The sequence below is a fragment of the Mus caroli genome, unplaced genomic scaffold (assembly GCF_978045245.1).
Source record: "Mus caroli unplaced genomic scaffold, Mus_caroli_1 scaffold_1, whole genome shotgun sequence".
NCBI classification, from domain to species: Eukaryota; Metazoa; Chordata; class Mammalia; order Rodentia; family Muridae; genus Mus; species Mus caroli.
Window position 1 is genome coordinate 116,563,245 of NW_028227256.1, and position 23,855 is coordinate 116,587,099.

The 23,855-nt window shown below is 49.6% G+C and overlaps 2 protein-coding genes across 5 annotated transcripts in view; one reads left to right on the plus strand and one right to left on the minus strand.

The window, feature by feature from the left end:
- The window catches only part of Sctr (secretin receptor), a 51,321-nt gene extending 38,645 nt beyond the window's left edge, over positions 1-12,676 (plus strand). For all 4 annotated transcript variants that reach the window (XM_085840558.1, XM_085840566.1, XM_085840565.1 and 1 more), the window contains 6 exons: positions 3,193-3,253; positions 3,792-3,861; positions 4,897-4,988; positions 5,908-6,034; positions 11,006-11,047; positions 12,246-12,676. In XM_085840558.1, coding sequence (XP_085696684.1) covers positions 3,193-3,253; positions 3,792-3,861; positions 4,897-4,988; positions 5,908-6,034; positions 11,006-11,047; positions 12,246-12,416 — 563 coding nt within the window. In that variant the 3' untranslated portion in view covers positions 12,417-12,676. The remainder of the gene's footprint in view (positions 1-3,192; positions 3,254-3,791; positions 3,862-4,896; positions 4,989-5,907; positions 6,035-11,005; positions 11,048-12,245) is intronic.
- Positions 12,677-16,611: 3,935 nt separating this feature from the next.
- On the minus strand, positions 16,612-23,182 carry Tmem37 (transmembrane protein 37). The gene is made up of 2 exons (XM_021166932.3): positions 22,949-23,182; positions 16,612-17,429 (listed from the first exon to the last, which is right to left on the minus strand). The coding sequence occupies exons 1-2, from the start codon at positions 22,967-22,969 to the stop codon at positions 16,815-16,817; spliced, it is 636 nt and encodes a 211-aa protein (XP_021022591.1). The 5' UTR covers positions 22,970-23,182; the 3' UTR covers positions 16,612-16,814.
- Between the last annotated feature and the right edge of the window lie 673 nt (positions 23,183-23,855).

Genomic DNA, 23,855 nt, shown 5'->3' on the forward strand with positions numbered 1-23,855 from the left:
TCTACAGATGGAGCATGGCTCCAGTTCGTTTTCTTGCAATTTTTGTTTTTGTTTTGAGATAGGAAGTCAGTCCCTAGCCTAGGCTGACCTTGAACAATCCTCCTGCCTCAGTCTCCTCAGGATACAGGCCTGTGGCTGAGGTCCTTGAATGTGGATTTACTTAGTGTGTGTGTGTGTGTGTGTGTGTGTGTGTGTGTGTGTGCACGCGCGCGCGTGAACACTAGTTTGAGTGGTGTGACCTGTACGGAGGGACAGAGGGAGCCTTGTGGGAGGTGATTCTCTCCTTCAACCCTATGGGTCCCTGGGTGTCGCTCACTGAGCCACCACAGCAGACCACATCTTGTTTGGGGGAATACTTCAGAGTCATGTACTAGGTCCTTTCTTTTTGCCCTGACTTTGTTCTTGTTGCAGAAACTCATTTAAGTCACTGACGCAGCCTTTATTTTTCCAAGTTCCTGCTCTGTCTTCACTGTTCAGTTTGTTTATTCTGCATTGGGGACTGGGGTGTGTGTGTGGGGGTCTTTATCTCCCAACTTCTCTACTGAGAATTTGTTTTGGAAACTGTGTATTCATTGTGTATTCATTTCTCTGCCCTTTCTTGTTCTCTGATGCCCAGGGTGGTCAGTATCCTGCTGTCTCTTATAGATGGAATCTTCCCTGTCTCTCTGGTGATCTCCCTGGGGTTGTTTTGTTCAAGTTCCTTCAGCTCCCTGCATGGTCTGTTTCCCCTCTGTTCCTTTTCTCTGGTTGTTTTGTTTCTAGCTTTTGATGTAATCTGATGTCTGTGACCTTGACTCTCTGTTCATAGTTAAGAATGAGTCACTGTAAAGTTGATGGAAAGCCGATTCCCCAGGGAGACTGGCCTGGAACTGGCTACTGTACTGGAGGGTCCTCAGCTCTGTCTAGGCCTTTAAAAAAGTTACACTTATTTCTTTATTGTGTACAGAGGGGTGTGTGTGTGTGTGTGTGTGTGTGTGTGTGTGTGCGTGCGTGTGTTGTGCATGCACATTCACATGCCACAGTACACATAGAGAGGTGAGGAAAGAGTTTGTGAAAGTTGGTTCTTGAGTCTAGGGCTCAAAGTCAGGTCATGAGGCTTAGTGGCAATTGCTTTTATCCAACAAAGCATCTCAGCAGCCCTATTTCTAGGCCTTTTGTCTAGGGCCATTCAGTTTAGCATCCTTTAATGCCATGGCTTGGAGTCACAGGGTCAGTGAAACAGAGACGTGCTGTCACCTGTGTGCCTGGCCTCTTCCCATTCACTATATAGACCAGCAAAGCTGTTAGAGTCATTGCATGCGCCGCAGTGAAACACTAAAGAAGCTGGGCCTGGTGGTGAAAGTGTATAGTGTGGGACCTCATTTTATATATATATATATATATATATATATATATATATGTGTGTGTGTGTGTGTGTGTGTGTGTGTGTGTGCAGTGAGTGCTTGCCTAGCATGCACAAAGTCCCCAGTTCAGTCATTGCACCCAGCATGGTGGTATATACCTGTCAGTCCAGCAATCAAGAAGCAGAGGCAGAAAGATCAGGAGTTCAAGGTCATCCTCAGCTACCTATTGAGTTCCAGGCCAACCGGGGCTACACGAGACCCAGTCTCAGAGACAAAGTCAAGCAATGAAAGGAGTGAGACCTGATGGTGTAGGCCTGTGATGCCTGCTTTTTATGTGGCTTCTGGGAATTCAGACATTTCATGTCTGCCCAAAAAACATTAGCACCTACTGACCTATCTCCCACTCCAACGGACAAAGTTTGTACAAGTCAGTGCTTTAATAAAGTTAGTAGTCTTTCCACCTCCTGGATTCTCTATCTACCTGACTCTGCCATGCATAGCCCATTTCAAACTAGGGCCTCTCCAAATTGCATCCATGTGCCTTCTCTCCCTTTCAGAAGTCTTCAGGCTCCTGGGGGGTCCTAACCCCAAGTGGCATCTAGGCTCCTGTAGGATGTGGTCTAAGGATGAAGCCCATGGGTTCTCTTTGTAACATCCACATAGTTGACACAGAAGCAAGCTGATGTCTTAGCTGGGCAGGGTCTGGGCTGTTCTAACCCTCTAAGCTGCTTACCTTCCAGCCACAGGCTCTGTGCTAGTTGCAGTTTGAGTCTCACCCTGGCTTGTTCTGCTCCATGTGTGTCCACATGGTGGATTCCTTGGTGATGTGCTCCTCATGACTCCTCCTGGACCTTCTGCCTCATGGCCACCTCTTCTCTTCCTTCCTCTTGGTCCTCTTCTCTGTCTGTCTCTGTCTCTTTGTCTCTCTGTCTGTCTCTGTTTCTCTCTGTCTGTTTCTCTCTCTGTGTGTTTCTCTCTGTGTGTTTCTCTCTGTGTGTTTCTCTCTCTCTCTCTCTCTCTCTCTCTCTCTCTCTCTCTCTCTCTCTCTCTCTCCCCTCTCCAGGTCACCTCCCCTACTCAAATAAGAAGTTCCACCCTATTTTTGTCTGCCCAGCTAATTGGCTGATCAGCTCTTTATTGACCAACCAGAAGGTAATGGAGAAGAATGTTTCTAAAACCTTGAGACAGGTGATGCCTGTTCCCAACTCTTAGCCAGTACAGCAATCGGCATTTGAATAATACAAAGACAGCCTTTACAGGGTATACAGGAGATTATCCCTACAGATTCCATCTGACTCTGCTGCAGTCCTTACAGCATTACAGACCCCCTGGAAGCATGAGGCTGTACCCGTGCTACAAGGTGGAAAAGGGGTCTCCATGGCAACCAAATCTTGCCATCTGCTTAGTACCTGGACAAGGATAAATGTCTGTTCACCATGTCTGTGTTGAAGAATGAATTACTTGTTTCTCTGCTGTGACAAAACGCCCTGAGAGAAGCAACTTAAGAACGCGTGTGTTCTGGCTCACGGTTTGAGAGTACTCAGTGCATGACGGCAGTGAAGGTGCGGCAGTGGGAACTCGAGGCGGCTGCTCATACAGCATCCACAGTCGGGAAGCAGAGAGATGGGTGCTGGGGCTCAGCTCACTCTCCTTTTTATTCAGTCCAGGACCACAGCCCTGGGGATAATGCTAGCCATGTTTGGGGTGGGTATTTCTATTTCAGCGTACCTGACCTAGACAGTCCCTTGAAGACACACCAAGAACCTTGTCTGTTCAGTCTTTCTAAATCCTTTCTGAATACAGTCAACGTTGAGCATCATGCTATGCCTCTCTTTGTTTTGATCTTCAGGTTCTCCAGCCATTTTTGTTGCTTTGTGGGCTGTCATCAGGCACCTTCTGGAGGACTTTGGGTAAGCTGGGAGGAAGGGAAATAGTAACAAGAACACAGCACAGCTTCCCACTGACCGCCTCTGTAGCTACTCCCTCTGCAACTAGGAATTGCTGGGTCAAGAGGCAGAATGCTTGCCTAGCATGCATGAAATACAGTGTTTGATTCCATCACTGCATTAGCTGGATATAGGAGAGACATAGTTTTAAGGTTAAAGTTTTAAAAACTTATGTTTATACATGTAGGGTATGTACATATGAGTACAGATGCCCATGGGGGCGGAAGAGGGCAGTGGAGCCCCTGGGTCTGTAGTTACATGTGGTTGTGATCGGTCCTACATGGGTGCTGGGAATTGAACTGAGGAACTCTGCAAGAACAGTATGTGTTCTTAACCACTGAGCTACCTCTCTGGCCCCGAGAGGAAGAGATCTTAAAGGTGAGTAACTGCTGTGATGCCTAAGGGCATAAGCATCTCCTCCTTTCAGGTTTTCACTAGGGAACACATCTGCCAGTCAGCCTAGTTACCCACCTCTAATGATGTCTTACACTCTCCTTCATAGATGCTGGGACATCAACTCCAACGCTTCCATCTGGTGGGTCATTCGAGGGCCTGTGATTCTGTGCATCCTGGTGAGTGGCTGGCCTCTGCTAAGCGGAGGGCAAGTAGGGGAACTCAGAACCAGTGAGTAACCCTGAGGGTTGGAGAGCCTGGAACCTGAGTTCCCAGCAAGGGCCTGAAGGTCTAAACTGCAGGATGGAAGAGGTCAGAGGTCAGAGGTCAGCAGGCTGTTCCCTAAAGAGTGGCAGGAGGAAATGGGTGAGACTTGTCAGGAGGCATTCACCTCAGTTTTTGAGGCGGAGTCTCTCACAGGATCTAGAGCTCATACGTTGGCATAAATAAGCAAACAAACAAAAACCTTCAACATACTGCCCCCCCAAGGGAAAAAAAACAAACAAACCCAACAACAACAACAGGAACAAACAGAAAGCAAATTCATTCCAAGTATAGCAAGGGAATTTTGGCACTTAGGAGACTGAGGCAGGAGAATTTAGAGTTGGAGGTTTGTCTGGGCTACATTGTGGCTTGCTGTATCAAAGAGGAGAGGTTGGGTTGGCACATTGACCCCATGAGAAAAAGTGCTTGCTGTGCAAACTGACCACTTGAGTTCTGTCCCCAGAACCCACAGTAGAAGAGAGACGATATTACTGAAATAAGCCTTTGACACCACAGACATGCATGTGCATGTATGTGTGTGTATGTACACTCGTGTGTGTGCACAAATGCATCAGTGAAAAGACAAATATAATAATAAAACTTAAAAATAAATAAATAAACAAATAAATACAAGTGGACCCCTCTCCATGGCTCAGGCAAACCTGCATTCATCAAGATACATGGGCTTTCAAGCCCAAGACTGAGTGATCTGTCTGGCAGTTGCATAGATCCATGAGTCACGGACCCTGGACAGCAGTGTGTGTTGCTTCCAGCCATGGTGTCTAGATTTATTTATGTCACTGGGACTCTGAGTGCAGGGATGAACAGCTGTGATTTGCCATTCTAGCTGTGGTGTCTTTCCTGTCCCCAGTTCTAGGGGTCAGGGCCAGGACAGAGGACTCAGGGAACCAAAACACCTTCAGTCTGACCCCTGCCTTTTTGCTTTGCAGATCAATTTCATCTTTTTCATAAACATTTTAAGAATCCTGATGAGAAAACTTAGAACTCAAGAAACAAGAGGAAATGAAACACACCATTATAAGTAAGTGTAAAGCCAAGAGCTCGGCATGCCCGGGCAGTCAACAAGCAGCTACTGAGTGCCTGCTGTTCACTCCAGAGTGCTAAGTGTGAAGACAGGCCAGGGACATAGCTATGGTGTGACCAGGGCGGGTGGGTGGAACTGGGCCTGAGTATGAAACCTCAGGCACTGTGCAGAGAGAAACCAGAAAATCAGACAGGAAATCTACAAGCAGAGAGATCTGACCATTGCAAGGCTGGGAGGGGGAGGAAGTGGGTAGGAGGTGTTAAGATGGCGTGGACTCCATAGGCCCTGGCATTGTTTGTTAAGCACAGCAGCAATAAGACAGGCATCTGTCTGATTTATATGCTGGTACAGTTTTATTTCTATGTTACTGACAGGGGTGGGTGACCAGAAGCATTGAGGTTTGGTCAGTAATCTGGCAAGCATTGTTCTTACCATGTGACGATCATGCGGGACTTAAGAGAAATGGAGACATGTTAGAGATGTTGCTCTATAACAGGTTATTTGCTTAGTGTGAGTGAGGACCAGGGCTCAGCACCTAGCACTGCAAAATACACAGATCATAGGTAAGTGGGTAAATAGGTAATTATACAGATGGATGACAGATATGGATACAAACATTTAAAGACAGAACACAAATAGGTGGTGGATAAGCAAATGCTTGATAGATAAACAGGTACATATGAAGATGATTGATAAATGATAGATCAATAGCTGATGGGTACACAAATAAATAACAAATATGGATAGACAGGCAGAGGAGAGACAGATCCAGAAAAACAAGCAAAACCCCCCAAACTGAAAAAATATCCGAAGACTTTGCAGCCGAACTTGCAGTGGTCAGGCCCTAGATGAACCGAGCTCTCTGTGATGGGGGCTGAGGCAGATCAGGAGTGTCAGCATGTCCCTCTGTCCCCAGGCGCCTGGCCAAGTCCACCCTCCTGCTGATCCCCCTCTTTGGCATCCACTACATTGTCTTCGCCTTCTCCCCAGAGGGTGCCATGGAGGTCCAGCTGTTCTTTGAATTGGCCCTGGGCTCCTTCCAGGTACGTTTTGGGAACTGTGACTTAAAAGAGGACTCCTCAGGACGAGAGCAATGGCTCACTCAGTAAAGTGCTGTGTGGGCATGGGAACCTGAGTTTGATTGCCGGATCCCACAGAAAGTCTGTATGGGGTGCATGCCTAAAATCCCAGTGATGATGAGGTGGAAGAGGGATCGCTGGAGATCACTAGTGAGCTAGCCTAGCCTACCTGGAGACAGACAGTCCAGGCCAATGAGAGAGCCTATGTCAAATAAAAAGTCAAAAGACACCTGAGACCTCCACATTTATGCACATGAGTTCATCTACACACACACACACACACACAGAGAGAGAGAGAGAGAGAGAGAGAGAGAGAGCGCTTTTAATTTTCTTAGAGAGAAATGAGGCTGCAGAGTTAGCAAGCCTGGAAGTTCATACAGTGATGATCTAAGGGCCACAGGGGAGGACCTTATGATTTTGAGTCTCCAATAGTAAAAACATATTGGAAATGGGAGAGGCTGACTGCTGGGAGAAAGCAGGGCAAAACCACCCCAGCGTGACATACACGGGGTGTTATACAGCCATAGCAGGCAGCACATTCCCAAGCACCACGAGGCACATGCTGCCTAAAGTCGCAGGCGGGCCGATGATCCCTCCTTTTCTTACTGGGAAGTCAAGAGGAAATGCCCAAAGCTGAGAAATTAGAAACTTGCAGCATCAGCGTGTTGCTTAAAATCAGTTAAGAGAGTTCAGGCTGGACTCCAGTTACCCTGAAGGAACAGGAAATGCGGGTGGGTGGCGAGTGTGTGTGTGTGTGTGTGTGTGTGTGTGTATGTGTGAGTGTATGTGAGTATATGTATGTGTATGTGCACGTGGTGTGTGTGGTGTGTATGTATGTGAGTATTTATGTGTGTGTGTGTGTGTATGTACATGTGTGTATTTATGTGTGTGTGTTGTATATGTGTGTATGTATGTGTGGTGTGTATGTAGTGTATACTCGAGTACATGTGAATATATGTGTGTGTGTGTGGTGTGTATGTGTGTTTGATGTATGTGGTGTGTGTATGTGTGTTTGGTGTATGTGAGTATGTGTGTATGTGCACAAATGAGTGTGCCAGAGGACATTTCTCAGGTGTTCTCTACCTTAGTTGTGTTTTGTTCTGTTTTGTTTTTTAAACAGGCTCTCTCTGGAGCCTGGAACTTACCAAGTGGGCTAGGAACCTGCCAGTCTCCGTCTCCCTAGTCTGCCACCATGCCCTGAATATTTTAGATGGGTTCTGGGATGGATCTCGGGACCTTGTGTTTGCAAAGCAAGCACTTTACCTACAAAGCCATCTTCTCAGCCCCTGGCTATTTGGGTTTTAACCAGAATCATCTGACAGGAGGTGGGGGAGGGCACTCGTCTCTACTCCACCAAATGCTGTGGCTGTTAAGGCAACAACAAGATGGGGAGAAGAAATCTTAACTGGAGTCTGGAGCCTCACATTGTTACTTTATTTATTTGCTTGTAACTCTTTCTTTCCAAAAATAACACGAAGTCACTTTCAGAAACAACAGACTGAGAAAAAAATATGTAGATGACTTATGGGGGGGGGCAGAATATAAACTAGTGTACTTTGTAATCCAAGCACTTGGGAAGAGGAGGAGGAGGAGGAGGGGGAGGGGGAGGGGGTCAAGGTCATCCTTCACTACATAGCAAGTCTGAGGTCAGCCTGGGTTTGGAGCTTTCCAGAAGCCAAAGCAAGAATGGTCAGTTTACGACGACTCACAGTATCCATTAGATGAAAGCCGGTGGATCTGGCGTGTGACTCACTAATAGAGCATTTGCCCTGCATGCTTGAGACCCTAGGTCCTATCCCCAAGTACAATCCATGCACGCATGCGTTTACACTTACACACACGCACACACACGCACACACGCACGCACGCACACCAATATACCAATGAAAGGAAGCTCCTTGCCTGAAGAAGCCTTGCAATCAGGCTTTAGGGCTGGAGGACATTTTTCCCACTAAGTTTTCCTTGCTAGCATTCCCACGCGGAGCCAGACTCTGGAAGAGCCCTCCTAGTGGGGCTGTTTCAGCCTCAGAGTGAAGAGAGGCTGCCCCTCGCTTCATGCTTTGGATTCTGCTCTGGGCAGGCTGAGCTGGGCTCCTGCCACTGCTCTGCATTCCAGGGCAGATGCCTCACTGGGGACACAGGGAGTCAGATCTTGACCTCTGTCCTATTTCAGACCCTACCCCCAGGCTGTGCCTGGTACCCTCCTCTGAGAAGCCTCCCTGACCCTACTAACATCCTGGTCCTATTGCATATGTAATGATGACTTCACTATGATCCATCCATTGACTGCAGGATTTGAGGTCCCATCCAAGCTGTTGGAAGGATTTGGTTTGACCACTGAAGTGGGTAGTGAGCATTCAGAGAGCCTGGGGGGCCCAGAGCTGCCTCTCATGTAGATAGGGACTTGCTGTTCCCAGAACTGGGAATATGAGATTGAAAAACAATGAAAAAACAAGAATGCTTTCCACTTTATTATAAATAAAAAGATCATTAAAAACATGTGGTCCACAAATGCAGTCCTAGCCCTTGGGAGGCAGAAGCAGGAAGATAGCATCATACTCTAGGCTAGCCTTGGCTATACTACAAATTCCAAGCCAGCCAGTGGCTTGTAAGATGAATGTTGAGATTCGGTCCCCAAAAGTATGTGTGCATTCTTATTATATAAACACATCAGGAAATATGTATATGTACCCACATATATATATGTATATTCATATATAAACATATCAAAGTTTCTACCACTACCAAAAAGAAGAGCAGAATGAACCTGCATTCACCAACCATCTAGACAATGTAGCAAGAGCCTGTCTAAAAAACAACAAACAAAACAAAGCAAAAACAAACAAACAAACAAACAAACAAACAAACCACTGTGGCCCATGGCTGGAGAGATGGCTTGGTGCTCAAGAGTTCTTGCTGCTCTTACAAGGACCCCAGTTAGATTCTCAGCACCTCTATCAGGTGGCTCACAATTGCGTACAACAGCTCCAGGGAGTCTGATACTCTTTTGGCCTCCACAGGCACCTAAACACTATAGTATACACACATACACACTAATATACATAACTGGACATAAACAAAAATAAATATTTTAAGAAAAAACCACACAGCTACAACCACCACCACAACAACAACCACAACAACTCACCAGTATTGTTCTAGCTTTGTATCTCAATGGTAGATCATGGATTTAGCATGTCTAAGGCCATGGGTTCAAGTCTTACCCCCTTCAAAACCAGCCTGGGGCGGTTGCTCAGTGGGTAAAGTGCTCTCTGCAGGAGCATGAGGACCTGAGTGAGAAGCACGGCATTCATGTAGGTGCTGAGGTGGGGTGCCAGTAACCCAAGTACTGAGGGGATAGAGACAGACACATCCAAGGAGCTCCTTAGCCTGCCTGCCTAGCCCATTCAGGAAGCCATAGGTTCAATGGGAAATTCTGTCTCAGAAAAGCATGGAGAGACCAAGTTAAGGATAACGACTGGCATTGACTTGTTGACTTTAGGCTTGCATCAGTCAATGCATGTATACTTACACACCACACACACACACACACACACACACACATACACACACACACACACTATTCTTAAGTATTTATACATATTAATCTTACTATGGAGGGGCAGGTTCATTGCCATTTGGGGTCCTTCAACTCGGTAAGTAGTTAAAGGCAGTCCCTCAAGGGACTAGGGAAGAGGGGCCTGGCCAGCCAAAGTTTTAAGCTGTGTATGAAAGCCTCTGGGGGAAGAAGATTGTCCAGAAAGGTGGGGAAGACAGGATGGTGAGGTGTGCTGAAAGGGAGGAAGGGAGCAGGTTCTCCTTGGATTGGTTATTTGGATTGGATTGTTTCCAGGAAACACCCTGGCAAGACAGATGTAAAGAAAAGAGGGTATGCTTGTACAAGGACCTGAGAGTTCTAGGGTACAGTCCATGTTGTGAAATCATGGCAGCAGGACCCGAGGCAGCTGCTGGCACTGTATCTGTACTCTCCATCAGCATGCGGGAGAGAGATGAATGCTGGTCCTCAGCCCCTCCCCTCCCCCGCCACTGGATGCAATAGCGCCACCCGCATTCGGGAGCATCTCCACCTTGATTAACCTAGTCTAGAAAATCCTCAGGGGATTTCGCCTAGGAGGTCAGAGGTTTTCCTCCTAGGAGATCCCAGCCCCTGTCAGGTTGACAGCAAGCCATCACACATCGCCCACAGCTCTGCAGACACTGTAGACATCTCTAACCTGGCCCGCCACCGGAACACCATCGGAGAAACCAGGAGCACTGAGAAAAGGTCCAGATAGACTTGACCCCTCCAGATCAGAAGAGGAGACACAGAGCCTGGCCACAGAACTGCCCCTGGTAGCTAACACACCAGCATTTGCACTTGCTTTGCTCTTACCACACACCCGTTCCTCAGTAGGAACTGGTCATCTGCCTTGGGAGCCCAGGATCTCCCACAGCGTGACTGTGCCCCTCACAATGGGATGGAGGGACATACTTCAGGGCCTGCTCCTCTCCTATCCAAGATGGCTGCCTCTACCATTGGGGGGGGGGGTCTGAATCATCCCTTTAGTGAGAAGCTCCTTCCTTATCACCTCTGACAAGCGTCATGCGCCAGGCCTCAGGGTCAATAGGTGAAAATGATTCCTGACTTTTGTTCAACAAGACAGGCACATCAGGGCAATGTGGGCCCCAAAGTAGGGAATTCTCCAAGGTGTGTGTGTGTGTGTGTGTGTGTGTGTGTGTGTGTGTGTGTGTGTGTGAGAGAGAGAGAGAGAGAGAGAGAGAGAGAGAGATGTTTACGTACTCCTGTGTCTGTGTATGCTAGCAGACATTCATGCTCTCTCAAGTTCTTGGGGGCAGACTCAGGCAGGGCAGGGTAGGAGGTATGAGCTAAGTCCAGCAACCCAGCATATGAACTAACCCAGTTCCTTCTGGCAGGGGCTGGTGGTAGCTGTCCTTTACTGCTTCCTCAATGGTGAGGTGAGTGTCCTGGGGCACCGTGGGATTCCAATGCAGAAGTTCCCTGCAGAGAGCAGTGGAGAGGGATGGGAAGGGTTCTGGGCAGGTCTGCTTGCTTGGCAGAGTCACCCGAAGGTACGTTAAGTCACATCCTGGGTGATATCCCCAGGACAGAGCCAGCAGAAGTAGATTCTGGGCCGAGGTTGGTAAAGTGGTCTTTACTAAGCTCTCTGGATGCTCCTTATCTGTGGGCCAATTCGGCAAACCCAGATGAGCCCAGCTCCCCTCCCGCTCCCCCACCCCCAGAACCCAAGCTCCTGGCAGCTCTGATGCTTGCTTTGTGTGTGACATGGTCACTTCCCACCTGGAGTGCCATCTTCCCAAGGGTAAAGTGGGTCACTCAGAACCACCCCGGCCTTGCACGGAAGCTTCAGTTTCAGGATATGAAGCTCTAGTTATGGGCCTTGGCTAAGTAAGTTACTGCACACAAGCCAAGTGTCTCTGTGGCTACTGGCCAATCTGTCTGGTTCACACACTTGAATGGGAATGTCCTCAGATATTTCCCAAAACTCAAACATCACACCTGAATCCAGAGGTTGGCTCGAGTGTTCTATTGAGGACCATTAAGGACATGTCTGCAGAGAAAATCCTCAGATCTAGAAAGATTCTGAGGTAGGGTCGGGGGTTTGATGGGAATACTCAACCTGCATCAATTCGTGCAGGTTGATGCTGCCGTTTGTGGAACAAATACATCTCACTCATTTTCTGAGGGTAGTGTTGAAAGACGGCAGGTACAGATCAGGCAGGATGGCTCAGTGGGTGAGAGCGATTGCCCTAAGACTGACAACCAAGTTCAAGTCCCAGAGCTGACGTGGTAGAAGGAGAAACTCAAGTTGTCCTCTGACCTCACAAGAATACCATGGCATGCATCTGTTCTCTTGCTCGCTCACTCTGTCTCCCCCTCTCCCCTGTCTCAAAAAAAAATTAATAAAGTAAAAGATAATTTTTTTAAAAAAATTAAAGACCGATACAAGTGCTCAGATTACAGGGGGCCTTCAGTACCTTCTACACAGGGGACAGGAAATGGTCATTCAGAGGCCTTTAGGCAAGGGGACCCGGCAGAACAGGACCAGCTGGACCAACCAGTGAGTTGGGTTCCAGGCACAGGCCTGGCCTTCCCTCCCAAGCAATTGCTGCAGCTGATGGCGGTCTTGGGCAGGTGCAGCTGGAAGTTCAGAAAAAATGGCGCCAGTGGCACCTCCAAGAGTTCCCGCTGCGCCCTGTGGCCCTCAACAACTCCTTCAGCAATGCCACCAACGGCCCCACCCACAGCACCAAGGCTGGCACCTCTGAGCAGAGCCGGAGCATCCCTGGGGCCAATGTCATCTGAGGCTGCAGCAAGTCACCAGCAGACAAAGGGTTGGATACTCGGTAGGATGGACATGGGCCAGGTAGCCATTTTGTGTTCGAGTGGCTGCACAGGCCTGTCCCCGAGGTCTGAGCTTCCTCAGAGATCAAGCAAGAAGAGACTAGGACATCCTGGAGCAGGAAACAGGCCTGGGATTTGGTTTTTCTTGTTCTTCTAAGAAGAGCATTTCAGCGGCCCCAGAAGGGGCAGGGAAATAAAATAACATCCAGAAAAGCCTAGCCTGTGTGTCAGTCTTTGCTACCTGGAGAAGGGGTGTGTTCTAGCTCACTTTCCAACTCCTCCCTGCAGGAGGAGGGTGCTTCCCTGCCTCCAAATCCCAGCTCACTTTTAAGGACAAGCTTAGAAGCCCAGAACACATGAGGAATCAAGACCCTTAGCCTCAGACAGATCTTGTCTGTCCTATAGCTCTCTCACCAAGCCTTCAGGACAAAGGCTAAATTAAGCTGATAAAGCCATAGGGCATCCGACCCCCTCTCGTTACATAACCCTGATGTGGTAGGAGGACTTCATGGAAAGCTAAGTGCCTAGGAAAGTGAGCTGTGCTCTCTCTCTCAGTGGGTGGGAGAGAGCTCCTCGAAGGCCCCAGGTGTGGCCAAGCTACTTGACATCGATATGAAAGCCTTGTTGCTTTGAGACAGCATCTCCGGTAACCCAGGCTGGTCTGCTATTCCCTAGGTAGCTGGAGATGGCTTTGAACTTACAATTGTCCTGCCTTCAGTTTCTAGATGCTAGAATTACAGGTGTTCTCCGCCATACCTGGTTTGTGTGATCCTGGGAATCAGACTCATGGCTTCGTTCACACCGGACAAGCACTCTGGGAGCTGAGCGATATCTCCATGGAGCCCTGGTTCACAGTCTTTTACTTTAAATATCTGAGCTTCGAGGCAGGTGGTGATTTCCCAACTCTCAAACAGGGAAGGACAAAGGTCCGTCTCCCTGGGCTTTAAGCTTCTGAAACTCTGACTCTCTATGCCCGAGGGTTTGCGCTCCTAGACTCCATGAGAGGATGAACGAGGACGAAATGTCTGAATCTTCTTCCAAAATAAAACCTAACAGGGAAACCCAGACAGAAATGGAGACACGGCCTCCCATTTGCGTATTGCAGGCTGCATGGGGCCTCCTTTCCAGGCTGAGACCCAGACTGAATGGCTGATGAACTTTGATTTTGGTAAAACCAGACAGTGTCCAAACTCTTCAGGTAGAGAGCGCCTGCCCGGGTTCACCGTTCCTTGGGTATGAGTGATCATTACCAAGGTGAAAAACCAAAGTAAAACAACCAGTTGTGGGAACCTCCAAGCTCAGTATTGGTAGTGGTCCAGCTTCAGCACTGGGAGACTATCTGAAATAAAGATGCCTAAAAACGGGCTAGAGAGGTGGCTCGACCAGTAAAAGTGCTGGCTGAGCAAGCATGGTGACTTCCGTCGGCTCCCTGGAAGCCATGGAAAGGCAGAAAGAAGGAAGCAGATTCAGAGAGTTGTTCTCCAAGCCCTACATGTGCACACGATATGTACATACCCAAGCACACATACACAGTAATAAGTAAAACAAAGATCTTTAAGATCACCGTAGAAGGGGCTAGAGGGATGGCTCAGTGGGTGAAGTGGCTAAGCTCAGTCCCTGGAACGCATGGGAAAGCCTGGCGTGGCTGTACAGGCCTACCATTCCAGTACTGGGTAGGCAGGGTCGGGGTTTCCTGGGGCTCACTGTTCATCCAGGAAAGCACACTTGGGAGTTCTAGGCCAGTGAGGGACACTGCCTCAGAAACAAGGTATATAGTCTGGAGAATGCTACCTAGGGTTGATTTTTGAGTTCCGATGCATGTGAGCCCACACACACACATATCTGTACACACATGAGTATGTATATGTACATGTACAAAAATCTCATTAGACGCTACTTGGGGAGGTTGGGGCAGTAGGACCACGTAAGCCCACAAAATAGAGGCCAGCCTGGGCAATATCTTGTCTCAAAATAAAATGGGTCCTCAGAGGTCAAGTATTTGATTAGCATGTATAAGGCCCTGGGTTTGATTGCAAAAACAAAAAATACTGAAAAAAAAACCCCACAGGTTTTTACATCTAGCCTAGGAAAGACCCTTATGACAAGATTAAGAAAGCGATCTTATAGAACATAAAAGAATGCATTTCATCTGTTTCTAGGTGGGAAAAAAAACTGGAAATGAGGCAACAGAATGAGCAAAACTTCAGATCTGCGGCCTCAGGAGATAGCTCAGCTGGTTGATCAGTTGTCTTGTAAGCACAGGACTGGAGTTCAATCTGCAGAGCCAATGTCTCTTTTTAATTTTTAAGCTGGGCATGATGGCGAATGCTTGTATTCCCAGCTCTGGTGATATGGAAACCTGGAGGACTCTGGAACTCACTGGTCAGCCAATCTAGACCACTTGGCAAATTCTAGACCTGAGACAGACCAACTCGAAAAACCAAATGGGGCCAGGCAGATGGCTCCGTGGGTACAAGCACTTGCTGCTCTTGTTTGACCACTCAAGCTGGATTCCCAGCACCCACATAAAGCTGGATGCAGTCGTGACCACACCCATGGTCCCAGTGCCCTCAGGGTGAAGAGAGAGATGGGAAACCTTGGGAGCTCACCAGCTGGCTAGCCCGGCAAATGCAGCAGAGACCTTGTCTTGAACAAGATGGAAGGAGGAGACCAAATGAGAATACTGACCTGTAAAGCCCACCAGTGTGCTGTGGCATGTGTGTGCCCACATCCACACACAAGTGGAAAGCATCTGAGAAACAACACACCCAAGGTTGTCCTCTGGTCTACATACACTGGTGCACACACATGCACATGCATACATGCACACACATGCAACACACTCACACACACAGCAGAGAGAGAGAGAGAGAGAGAGCACAGTTCTTCCAGTGAGTATGGAAATCTCCACTGGTTCTTGACCCCTTTCACCTCCACCTCCACCTATCCCCTGCAAGCTGTTAATTATTACACAATATCTGTTTGTCTCCTCACCCACTGTGGAGTTCAGCCTCGAAAGCCTGTGCTCTTTGAAATGTGTTCCAGGATCAGAAACGGACCCAGAGGCCACCAGAACCTCACAACGGACCGTCTCACAAACAGTCCTGAGTCTAAACCAGCTTCAGGAACGACTATGTTAGAAATCACCTGAGGGCCCTTGCGGGGGCAGTTGTTCCAGGAAGTCTTCAAACTAAGCCCAGAGAGAGAACAGTTAGATCCTGTTAGAAACTGGGGTGTTCCAGAGCTTGTAGGTCCACACAAAGGACAGGGCAGGGGGTACTTTAAGTCAATATACTGAAAGCTACTGTCCACAAGACTTTCTGTGGGGAATCCTGATAAAGACAGGAAAATATGTGCAAAGTCCCCTGAAGCTGATGAGAGAAGGTCCCAGGCTCTGACTGGTCCTTTAGGTGGAGGACTGAGCCATTCTTAGAAACCTCAAGTGTCCCAGCAGCTGGGCTGGGAGATTGCTCTGTGGTTAAATCACTTGCCATGCAAGCATCCTTAGAACCCACATAAGTGTTGGATGGGCGTGGTGACTCACCTATGTTTCTAGGCCTTGGAGGCAGAGTCAGGGCATGTCTAGAGTGAGCTAGTTCATGAGACTAGCCTTACGGGTAAGTTCTGGGTTTGGTTGAGAGACCCTGCCTCAATGAATAAGGTAGAAAAGTAGGGGATGGAGAGAGATGGCTTAGTGGTTAAGAGCACTGTCTTGAGTCCAATCTCCAGCAACCACATGGTGGTGGCTCATAACCATCTATAGTGTGATCTGATGCCTTCTTCTGTTATGTAGGCATATATGCAGATAGGGTACTCATACGCAGAAGATAAATAGTTAAATAAATAAGCCTTTAGAAAAAGATAGGAAATCAATTAAGGATGAGTCCAGATGTCCATGTGAGACCTCCATACGTATATCCTCACATACATGAACCCATACCTACACAGGTGAAGATATGAACACACTCACATCACACACACACACACAGACACACACACATATTTAAAAAGAGTCACAGGACCTCTCCAGCCCACATCCCACTGCAATCAATGGAACAGGCATGAGCCCTACGTAGCTAGGCAGCCATTCTGGAACTGACTTTTGGTCTCTTTCAAACCCTATTCCAGTCAGGAAAGAAAACACCATAGGAAGACATTTTAGGATACTCTTCTTACTTTCAAATTGAGATTTTAATAGCATGGTTAACCTATCCAGCTCACTGTGCCGTCGTACGGAGGCACTCTTCTGCCTTTGCCCTGGAGCTCGGCCGAAGAGACTCCCAGGGCATTGCTAGAGCTAAGTGCCTAAGAGGCAGTGTCAAGTTCATTGGTTGTCCCATTCAATCTCAGCCCGAGGTCCTATATCAGAGAAGTCCCATCATAACCTCGCTTTCTGTAAGCCAGGGTCCCTGCTGGAGGGTCCCAGGGCTGAGTGAGGCTGTTGATGTGAAGGCCACTGGCGGCATTGAGGAAGAAGAGGAAGGAGGCAGTGAATTCACACCAGAACATCAGGGTGAAGCCCAGGAGGGTGATCTGATTCTTGAGCAGGATGATGAAGGTGAGGAGGCCCCCAGAGGAGAGGATGAAGGCAACCAGGAGGAGGTAGGAACCGATGGCCCACTTGCGCCATGAGCGGACATCTTCACACACCTGGGACACAATGAGCATCTCCAAGCCGAAGATGGCAGCCACCACAGCCATGGCGGCCACACTGCGTGCTAGGCCCATGCCTACTGCCAGCCCGGGCATATGGGCCTGGCTCAGGTCTCTCAGACAGTGTGGTTCACTGTGGTTGCCGATGGTGCAGAAGTACCATAGCCCAAAGAGATGATCCTCCACTAGGAGCCAGTGGCCATCGCAGATGGAGACTGAAGAAAGGACCACAGCCAGGGCAGTGCACACGATGATGAGTGTCCGGATGAAGGACTCAAAGAAAGACCGGTGGGGCCTCTTAAGGCCCAACAGCTTGTGGGCCTGGAAGACACCAGGAAGCAATGAGTTAGCAAGGGTCTGCGACACCAGGGAAGACCGGCATGCAATCCCACTTCCTCCAGCCCTGCTTTCTGCTCTGATACCATGGAAAACATTGAACAACCCCTATCCAGCTTCTCATTAGACCCGACTTCACCGGGAAGGGGGCATTCCTTTCTACCTGTCCTCCCTCCTCTCCTGAGCCCGGTCAGGCAGTTACCAATTACAAACTTATCCCTTACTGTTCTTCATCTCAGGACCTTTACCCAGAATGATAAGCCCAAACTGGAGCTGGGGAGCTGGCCTGGTTGGTAAAGAACTTGCTTTAAGTAGTAAATACATGCTGGGGAGGCAGGCATAGTCAGATCCCAGGGTTTGCTGGCCATCCAGCCTAGCCTAGGATGAGCTAGGGACTTTGATGAGCTCCAGGCCAAGTCAGGGAGAGGGAGAGGGGAAGGGGAAGGGGGAGGGGGAGGGGGAGGGGAAGGGGGAGGGAGCAGGACAGGGAAAGGGAGAGAAGATGGTGCCTAAATAACAACAGTTAAGGTTGGCTTCTGAACTCTACATGCATATAGGCTTTTGTGTGAGCTCGCGCATGAACACACACACACACACACACACACATACACGCACACACACACACACGCACGCACGCACACAAAACATGGCAATCTGATTAATATAGTTCCATGCCTGGGCCCTCTTTCAAACCTCCTGGGTAGTTCCCCTCCTCCCCTCCATCACCACCCCACCCCCAGGAATGACACCACCTCCGTTCTCATGCTTGTAAAAGAGGCCTTTCCCACCCAGCCAGCTCAGTGGGTCCTCTACTGCTCTTCTCTACAGAGGTAGCCTCCCCATGTTGTTCTCTGCTCCGTTCTGATGGTATACTGGAATGATGTGCTATTGACTGCCTTACTTGGGACACTGTGTCTCCCTAGGAGGGCAAGGCCACATGTCAAGACACTGGGGTATTCCTAGCACCTGGCAAGGGCATTAGGCCTGTGCGCTTGGTAGGCACTTGAGAGAGAACATGGGGGAAGCAAAAGTTCCACTTGAAATTCCTTGTACACTGAGCCTCCTGCCCAGTCTAAGTTAAATGACTTGCTTCATAGGATGTTCAGAAACAGACCACACCACTGCTGGGGAGGTAAGAAAAAGCAGGTCCCTCTCGTGGACTGGGTGGTGCTGGGAAATGAGGGCGGGGGGGGGGTGAGAAAGGGGGACTTCAGGGAGCACCACCCACCAGCTGTAAACAAGGATTTCCAGAGGCAAGTGTGGGCCACACCTCTAAGATGTGGTACTGAGTCTGGCTCCTGGCAGACAGTTGGGAGGATATCTGCTAGGGCTGGGACATAGTGAGTCAGTAAAGAGCCACCATGTGAGCACAGGGCCTGAGTTCAGGTCTCTAGCACCCCCATAAAAGCCAGACGTGGTAGGGATGCATATTTGTAACTCCAGTGCTGGCTGGGGTTAAGGGGTTGGATCTCTAGAGCTCACAGGCCAGACAGCCTGGTTGAATCAGTGAGTTTCAGATTCAGTGAGAGACGTGTCTCAAACAGTTAAGTAGATGAAGACACCCTGGCACCAGCCTATGGTTTCTATGTGTGTGCTCATATACTCTCTCTCTCTCTCTCTCTCTCTCTCTCTCTCTCTCTCTCTCTCTCTCTCTCTCTCTCTCTCTTTCTCTTCTCTTCTTTTCTCCCTTTATTTTTATTTTGAGCTGGAGTTTTATATATCCCTTCTTCCTCCTGGGACGGCGGCAGAACCGCCACATTTGTCGGTTTGGTGCTAGCGTTTGGGAGCAGGGTTTCACCCATGCTAGGCAGGCCCTTTCCCAATGGAGCCACCTCTCCAGTGGGCACTTGCTTTCTCATCTGCCCAGGGAAGCTGGCGATCCCTGCGGGAAAGCACCTGGCAGGGTTATAAAATCCCTAGAGACTAATATGGTCACAAGATGGGACAGCCAAGGATGCAGAAAACACGTCACAAGACACATTAGGCCAGTTCAGACACCTTTTGACCCAAGGCCTCACACTGTCTGGAAAACAGGCACATCGAGTCCCATCCGTCCTCAGCCCCGCCTGTCCCAGTCCCAGGCTGGACTTTAATCTCCAGGCGCTAAGACAGAGGTGACAGAGATCTGGTGTCACATATCCTTCTTTTGACTTGAAGCAGGCTTCATTAAAACTCACTGACCACGTAAAACTGCAAGGGGTTAAAGGTTCATGTTGATGAAGACATGGGACCCGGAAGGTAGCTCAGCCTGGAAAGTGCTTGTAAGCTTAAAGACCTGAGCTCCATCCCCAGATGCCAGGAGAAAAGAGGGGCTTGTTGGTGCACACTGGAGAAGGGGAGGTAGCAGGGAGGGGCTCACTGATCAGCCAGTTTCACCTACTTGGTGAGTTCCAGGCCAGGAAGAGAGCCTGGCTTCAAAGGGGTAGTCAGTAAAATATCTGCCTTGCAAACACAAAGACCTGAATTCCACCCCTAGAACCCATATTAAAAAAAAAAAAAAATAAGCCTGGGTATAGTGGGTGCTAGTAGTTTCAGCATCAGGGAGACAGGCAAGCCACTAGGAATCGCTGGTCTGCCAGTTTAGCTGAGTTCTAGGCCAGTGAAAGACACTGTCTCAAAAAACAAGGTAGAAGCCTGGCGTGGTGGCACACGCCTTTAATCCCAGCACTCGGGAAGCAGATGCAGGAGGATTTCTGAGTTCAAGGCCAGCCTAGTCTACAAAGTGACAGCCAGGATTATACAGAGAAACCCTGTCTCGAAAAAACAAACAAACAAAAAACCCAAAACAAACAAACAAACAAAACCAAGGTAGACAGAGGCTGAGGCGGAAGGGCACTTCAGGGTATTCCATGCCCCTGGCCCCCACATATGAAACGTGTGGCCCACAGCTGGCTCTCAATTCTTCAGAGTGGTCCATCTCACCAGCAATCATCATGCCTACTGCAATCTTCATCTTGAACCTGTGTGCCTCACCCCATACCACTGTCACATCCACCAAGTGTCCAGTGACTCTGGAATGCTCTCCTGGAGGCAGGGTGGCACAGCTGAGTGGCAGGTGCTGGGGGGGGGCAGAAAAGGGCAAGCGGGCAGCCAGTCATGCCCCATCAGCCTCATCTCTCTGTGCCTTAAGACAGTCACTTCAAACAGGGCCTTGACTTCCAATGCTAACACTTCTCATCCCCTTTGAACCTGTGTGACCCTGATGGTTCCCACTGACCTGTTGCTTTGACTCTGCCAGGCTTATGAGGCTAGCCCCAATGCCATGTCGGATGGGCCTCTGCTTCCCAAGACCAATAACACCCCAACGATGTATACTCATTTTTCACACTCCTGTATCCACTGCTCTTTAATGAGCTCTCTGCCCAAGCCTGGGTCAGGCCGCCATCCCAGAGCTGACTACCCCTAACACAGGAAATTTTCTTCTGCAGCCTGTGCCTAACTGTTTCTTTCAGCTCAACCACTGCTTGCATGCTCAAGGCCTGGTGCCCATTCTTACTAAGGGCATAGACCTTGTGTGCTAGGCAAGTGCTCCACCCTAGCCACACACACTTCTTAAATGTTTTCTTCTGAGACAGTCTGATGAGTACTCGTTCTAGCCCAGGTAGGCCTTGAACCTGCGATATTCCTGCCCTAGTCTCTCAAGGAGCTAGAAAGGGGAGGCCTGCACTAACAGGTCTTGGGTTTTGCCTGTCATTTATTACCTGGTCTACTTGTCTCCAGTGAAGGGTGATAATGACACCTAACACCTTAGGGACGTTAGGTACTGTTATGGGATGAAGTCATTGTTCAAGTTCCCCTCAGAGTAGGGAAGAGTGCTCTCTGCACCCTGTACTGACAGATGGGTGTAGCTCATCTTCCTCACTTCCACAGGCAGCTGAGTCTGGGGCAAATATGCCTCCTGTCCTCCTTCCTCCTCTTCTGCTCCCTCCTTCCCCTCCTCTTGCTGCCTCTCCTTTGCTTTCTCTTCCCCCCCTCTCCTTCTCCCATCCCTTCACCTCTTCCTCACCCTCTCCACCTCCTCCTCCCCTCTCCCTCCTCCCCTCCCTCCTCCCCTTCCATCCTGTCTTTTCCTTGTCTCTTTCCTCTTCTCCATATTTTCCTATTCCTTGCTTTGTTTTTCTTCACCTTCTCCCCTCCTCCCCTCCATCCTCCCTCTTCCCCTAAAGGGGCTCCTACCTATGGCGGTTAGTTTAGCTCCTCCCACACCCACACTGGTTTCTGAGTATCTCCTTTAGGGGTGCCCCCACACCTTGGCTCATTCCTCCATTCCTCCTGTGCTTTCCCCTCCCTGGAGATGGTCTGGAATATGCCCAGGAACAAAGAAAAACAAGTCACCGAATCAGAGTCCCTACCACACCCTAGCAACTGAGTTCTGGATAAAAGAGTTTGAGGGTGGCCTTGCAAGGTTTTTTCTTTTCTTCTTGTTACCAAAAGGATGAGTGAGGTTCGGAGTTGGGAAGACCTGAATTTGTCTACATCCTGTCACTTGGCTACCCACTATGGCCAGGTTACTTTCGAGCCTCAGTTATCTCTCTGTAAAATGGGTAGAGCTGTAGAGGTGGCCTATTCCTATAATGCCAGCTACTGGGAGGCTAAGGAAGCAGGGTGAATTGAGCCCAGGAGTCTAAGAGCATCCTGAGCAACAAAGAACAGATCCTGTCTATATCAAGCAGTGCTGATAATGATAAAAATAATGATTAATGGGCGGAACAGTACCTAAAATTATCAGGGCCTGAGCACCTGGAGGCAGAGTCAACTGACCTCTGTACTTCTCAGGGCAAGACCGGACAGCGGACAGCCTGGAGCACAGCCAGCCACCGGGATGCCTGGGTGAGCAGGAAGCTGGCCCGCGGGGTAGTGGACACTTCCGACCGCCTTTTGAAGCGGGCAGGAATGCGAAGATTCTCAGCCAACACAAACACTCAGCATTGCTCCAAAAGAAGCCAGATCTTAGGGGAAGCGGCTGCTCCTGTCCTGGGAACTGTTTACCTCGAGTGTCGGGTCCCTAGCGAATCCAGTCCCACCTCAGTTCCACCTAACTCCTCAAACTCTTCGGACGAAGATGATCTTTGCAGTCGCGCTCCCAGAAAGTTCTGGCTTCGCGAGCAACGTCCTCGTCCGTTACATAAACCAAGCCTGGCATTTTCCAAGTCTACCCTGACAGTCCGCAACGTTAGACGCCAAGTTTTTAAAGATTCTCAACGACCCCCGAGAAAAGCCTAACTGATAGGTCACTCACTGGTGACCCTGCAGAAAAGTTCGGTGGCCTCTGGTGCTCATCAGAGGCCGAGAAGACCGCGCAGAGCGAGCTGCATTGGGGGAGCAGGTACCCCCCCCCCCCGACCTCTCTCAGAGGAACCTTCCGGGGGAAGGGTGTCCCAGAAAGACCTGGGCACCTTGGGGAGTTGTCACCCTAACCCAAAGTTTCAGTCACTGAGAGTTCCCAGTCCTCCCCCATGATAGACTGTACCCGGGCTCTGCGCCCCGCGGGTCCCTCAGGTTACCTGCGCGCCGATGGCCGTCATGCTGCGCTCTGGTAGGCAGCGCTGTCGCCTGGCCTAGCTGTCGCACTCCGTTTGTGCTCGGCCAAGGGGCTGGCCCTCTATCTGGGCGGGGCGCAAGCCGGGGGCGGGGGCTTCGCGGTCACTGGGCTGCTCGGGTTACGCTGACTCAGCAGCGCCCTGGGTCCCAGAGAAGGGGTGAGCGGTGACCCGGCTCGCGATCTTCCCCTGGATGCAGATTCCTCGAGGACTGGGAGATTTGGTTCCAGTCCAAGATTGAAGGTCCAAGAGTCGGGAAGGAGCACCTAGGTGCAAAGTGGAGGATCCCACCAGGATTCTGGCTTCTACACCGGGTGTGTGACCTTGGACCGCTAGTTTAACACCGCAGAGCCTTGGTTAATAAGTGAGATACTATGTGATTGGCTGGCCTGTTACAAAGCTTTTGTGACATGTGGACCAGAACCTTCACTTGTCTTAGTTTACTAGTTAAGGAGGATGTGACGGCGTCCTTGTCTCCTGGTCCCCTCAGGAACTATCAGCAAACACTAGGTCAAATGTAGTGGCAGATTACTGTAAACCCAGCATTTGAAGGGCTGATGCAGAGGGATTGCCTTGAGTTAAAGGCCAGACTGGGTTATTTGAGCAGCCCGGGATACAGGGTCAGATTCTGTAATCACGGAGAGAATGGAGGAGAGGGTTGGGAAGGAAGAGGAGGGGGAGGAAGAGAAAGGACAGGAGGGAGGAGGCGTGGAGGGGTGACTAAGAGCTTAGTTCAGCAAGCAGGAGGCCCTAGATTCTTTTCCCGGCTGCATAAGTAAATGAGAGTGGGAGGGGGTATAGATGGGTATGCTAAAATACTCCCACCCCCAAAGGGTGGAAGGTGTGGTCTGAGGGCAGGGTTTCAGCTAGC

Excerpts from the sequence above, each read along its gene's own strand:
- Tmem37 (XM_021166932.3), bottom strand. The coding sequence starts at position 22,969 with ATGACGGCCATCGGCGCGCAG. Across the intron at positions 17,430-22,948 it reads TGACGGCCATCGGCGCGCAG|GCCCACAAGCTGTTGGGCCT; the intron begins GTAACCTGAGGG and ends GGTGTCTTCCAG.